Source organism: Dendrobium catenatum, unplaced genomic scaffold (assembly GCF_001605985.2).
Source record: "Dendrobium catenatum unplaced genomic scaffold, ASM160598v2 fragScaff_scaffold_1038, whole genome shotgun sequence".
NCBI classification, from domain to species: Eukaryota; Viridiplantae; Streptophyta; class Magnoliopsida; order Asparagales; family Orchidaceae; genus Dendrobium; species Dendrobium catenatum.
In genome coordinates, this window is record NW_021319500.1 from 1508130 (window position 1) to 1512010 (window position 3881).

At 34.4% G+C, this 3881-nt stretch overlaps 1 protein-coding gene across 1 annotated transcript; it reads right to left on the minus strand.

Moving 5' to 3' along the window:
• Positions 1-328: 328 nt before the first annotated feature.
• LOC110114567 lies at positions 329-1657 on the minus strand. The gene has a single exon (XM_020847488.1). It carries the CDS (start codon positions 1655-1657, stop codon positions 329-331), a length of 1329 nt encoding a protein of 442 aa, XP_020703147.1.
• Between the last annotated feature and the right edge of the window lie 2224 nt (positions 1658-3881).

Genomic DNA, 3881 nt, shown 5'->3' on the forward strand with positions numbered 1-3881 from the left:
TCAAGAAAGCTGCTTGTTTTATAGAAATGATTTTAGGTATGATAGAAGATAGTCTGTTGACTATAATTTTAGCATCTATTTTGTAAATTACATTGCAAAGACTAATTGGTCTATAGTTTGAAGGATTTTTAGGATTGGGTACCTTGGGTATGAGCACCACTATAGTATCTTTCCAATTAGAGTTCATGATACCTGATTTGAAAAATTGATTGAGAGCATTCCAAAGATCAGTCTTTACAATATCCCAGTATGCCTTGAAGAATGAATAAGTGATGCCATCGATTCCTGGAGCAGTGTAATTCCCAGATTGTATAAATACAGTTTCCAGTTAAGAGAAACTGAATTCTGTATTAAGGCTGAAAACATCGTCTTCATTCAGTTTAGTTATAGGAAAAGGCCAATTATCTAAAATGCAATTTATGTTTCTCCATTTGTTTTCAAAGAAACTAACAAAAGAGTTTTCTATTTGATGTTGATCTTCAACAATAAGACCGTTGCTGTTAAGAATAGAGTTGATGAAATTGGCATTCTTTCTAGCACTTGCAAAAGTGTGAAAGAATTTAGTGTTGCTATCTCCTTGAGTTGCCCATTTGATTTTAGCTCTTTGCCTCCACCAAGTATTTATTTTTGCTAAAGTAGAATTGTAATCTGAGATTTTAGATTTACGAATCCAGGAATCTTTTTCAGATAAAAACCCATCAATGCTTTCTCTTTTTTGTAATTCCTGGATATCACCAAGAATGGTATCTTTGGAGCTATTAAAAATTCTGAAATTTTCCTTATTCCAATAAAAAAGAGCTTTAAGTGTTTTTCTCATTTTCAGATTCAGGTTTTGGCTGTGATCTCCAATAGATTTTTTCTCCCATATTTTCTTTACCAAGGAGGAGGAAGCAGGGTTTGAGATCCAGATGTCTTCAAAACGAATTAGTTTTTTAAATTCAGCTTTACTTTCAAAGAGGTTGAGTAGAATAGGGCAATGATCAGAAGCTATTCTAGCCAAATGCTTGACTAGAATCCTATGGGGAGAACAAAGAGCCATAGAGTTGAGATAACAATGATCCAAATGTTCCAGAATTTTATCAGCTCCAGATTTATTGTTGCTCCAAGTGAATTTGGGTCCAACCCTATTCACTTCATGAAGATCATTGGAAGCCAAGAATAGATCCATTTCCCTTGAACCCAAGGCATAGAAGAATCTCTTACCACCTTTTTTGTCTTCCTTATTGAGAAGGCAATTAAAATCACCACCTATCACCATTGGTATATCATTGCAAGAATAGATTTGTAATCTTTCCCAAAGAGATCTTCTTTTGTATACATCTTTATTAGCATAAACAAAACCAATTCTCCAAATGCATTTGTTAAAAACTTCTAGATCACCAATTATGAATTGTTGATTAGTTTCCAGAATTTTAAAGGAAGAGTACAAAGATTTCCATAAAATTACGATCCCACCAGAGAGTCCTTCCGAAGGAACAAAGGAATAGTCCCAGTCTTCACCAATTAAAGTATTGATTTCTGATCTATTGAAAGAAATAGATTTTGTTTCAAGTAAAGCCAAGAATAGAACACCATTATCTTTCACAAACTCCTTGATGTATAGAGAAGCTCGTTTTTTCCAGGCTCCTCTACAGTTCCAGAAACTGATAGAAGACATCATTGTAAAATGGGGGGATGACTCCCCATTTTGTCTTTGGGTTCATTTTCAGATTTTCTACTCTTTGTAGAAATGTTGATAGGGTCTAAGTCTTTTAGTTGTTTGAGTCCTTTCTTTTTTGCATCAGAGCCATTTTCATTGGAAGAAACAACATTCATAGATAAATGATTTAGAGCAGGTAAATCAGATAAGATATTACATATGTCCGGATTTGGAATCTCACCATCTTCTAAATTATCAGCCAAAACATTGAATTTGTTAGAAATACAGGGAATGATAGGAATCAAACCTGAGTTGTTGGTTATTGAATCTTGCTTATTAAAGACATCTGGTGTTGAAATAAGAATGGAGTTTGTTTTCTGAATTTTAGATTTTTCAGGAGGGATACTGATATCTGAATTATCAGTATTTTTTATGACTTTCTTATAAATTTGAGTGGTAGATTTGCCCGCGAAACCTGAAGTTTTCTTGTTTTTCTGAAAAGTTTTGTTCCTCCTGAAATTGACGTGAATCCATGGCCCGTAAACAGTGTTGTTATCAAGAGAATTTTCTTCAGGATTTGAAACAGGAGTAGTTTTAGGAATGACAACTTCTTCAGAATTTTGATAAGTTTTCTTTTCAGGACATTTAGAATCCAGATGTCAATTAAGCCACAATTATAGCAAAAGAAAGGAAGTTTTTCATATTCGATTTTTTGATAGAATTTACCAGTACTTCCTTCAACCCATATTCCCATTGGGAGAGCTTCATCTAGTTTAATTCGAATACAAATTCTTGCGAATTCCCTCCTACTCTATTGGAACATATTGCCATCAATCATGCAAGGTTTTCCTATCAATGAAGCAATTCTACAAATGTTGATTGTGTCCCAACATTGTAGAGGTAAGTTAGGCATCCTAATCCATACCGGGCTGAGAGACCTTTCAAAGAATTTGGAGAGAACGATGGAGACCATTTGTCCAGTCCTATAATGTTGTTACAAACATACCATGGACCATTTGAGAGTACCAGATCTAAAGCTTCTTCTTCTTTGAAAGCACAAAGCACCCATCCCATTCCAAGCATAGTAAGATGAAATTTGCCATATTGAGACCATTGTCTCCTTAGCTCCATACTGATCATGTGGAATGGAAGATTATATCCAAATACTTTTATAACCAACTATTTGTTGAGTTTATTTGAATTTTCAGAGGTGAAGACTTTGTTGGGGTTATTAAAACCCCTAATATTCTAGCATGTTATTGGTGAAAGGATCATAGGGATTTAGAGGTGGATGAATTTCTATGGTGCTTGCTTCTGGTTTGTTTAGAAATTTTAGAATTGCTTGTAATTGAGGTGGTGGGTTTCTATTTTTCATTGAGTTTGGCTTGTTCGTTGAGATTGGCTAAGGAAGATAGCTCTGTAGAAGTTTACTCCATATTGGGTTCTATGAGGACATCTAATTTGTTTGGGGAGATAATATCATTAAGGGATGGGAGAAGTAGGGAAGAGTTAATGGTCTTTAGGGTAGAGTCGTCATTAGGCAGGTTGTTCAAAGTAGAGTCCTCAGTTGGCAAGTTAAGATTAGGAATGGAGGACAAAGGCATGGAAGAGGAGAGATTATTATCCGGTAAAACAACTGGCGATATTGGGTATGAGGGAGCAGAAGAGGGTAGGGATTAGAAGGGGCCAGGGATATCATAAGGGATAGGCTGAGAAGAGGGAATAATGGAGGAAGAAGAGGGAAGAGCTGAGGTTAACATGTTATGCTATTGTGAAGATGTCCCAGGTAAGTTTAGAGTTGAAGAAGGATAACCCAAAGGAGCTATGCTACGGCTCAAGCCCTTGTCCATATGGTTGCGAGCAATTCTACTGGGGTTAATTTTTTGGATTTTATTAGTGCTACATATATTATGCTATACTCACTTGTATAATATTTGTAGCACATTTTTATTGCATGAAAAATGAAATTTCAATTAAAGAAAAGTTATTTTGTTCACTGCTCCAAGAAGAGATCCACACTAATGATGAAGGGTTGTTGTATTTTATAATTTTAATTTGATGCCACATGTTTTAAAGATAAATTACTTTTAGATGATATAGATTTTAATGCCAAAAATTAGGAGGCCAAATGACAAAGTCATTTAACTTAATCAAGCATGAAACTTGATGCAATATATAATTTTAAAAATTTAAAATTAAATAAAGGACTATCCAAACTCTAATTTTTTATTCAACTTATAGT

What these genes read in the sequence shown, in the direction of transcription:
- LOC110114567 (XM_020847488.1), bottom strand. Translation starts at nt 1,657, where the DNA reads ATGTCTTCTATCAGTTTCTGGAACTGTAGAGGAGCCTGGAAAAAACGA.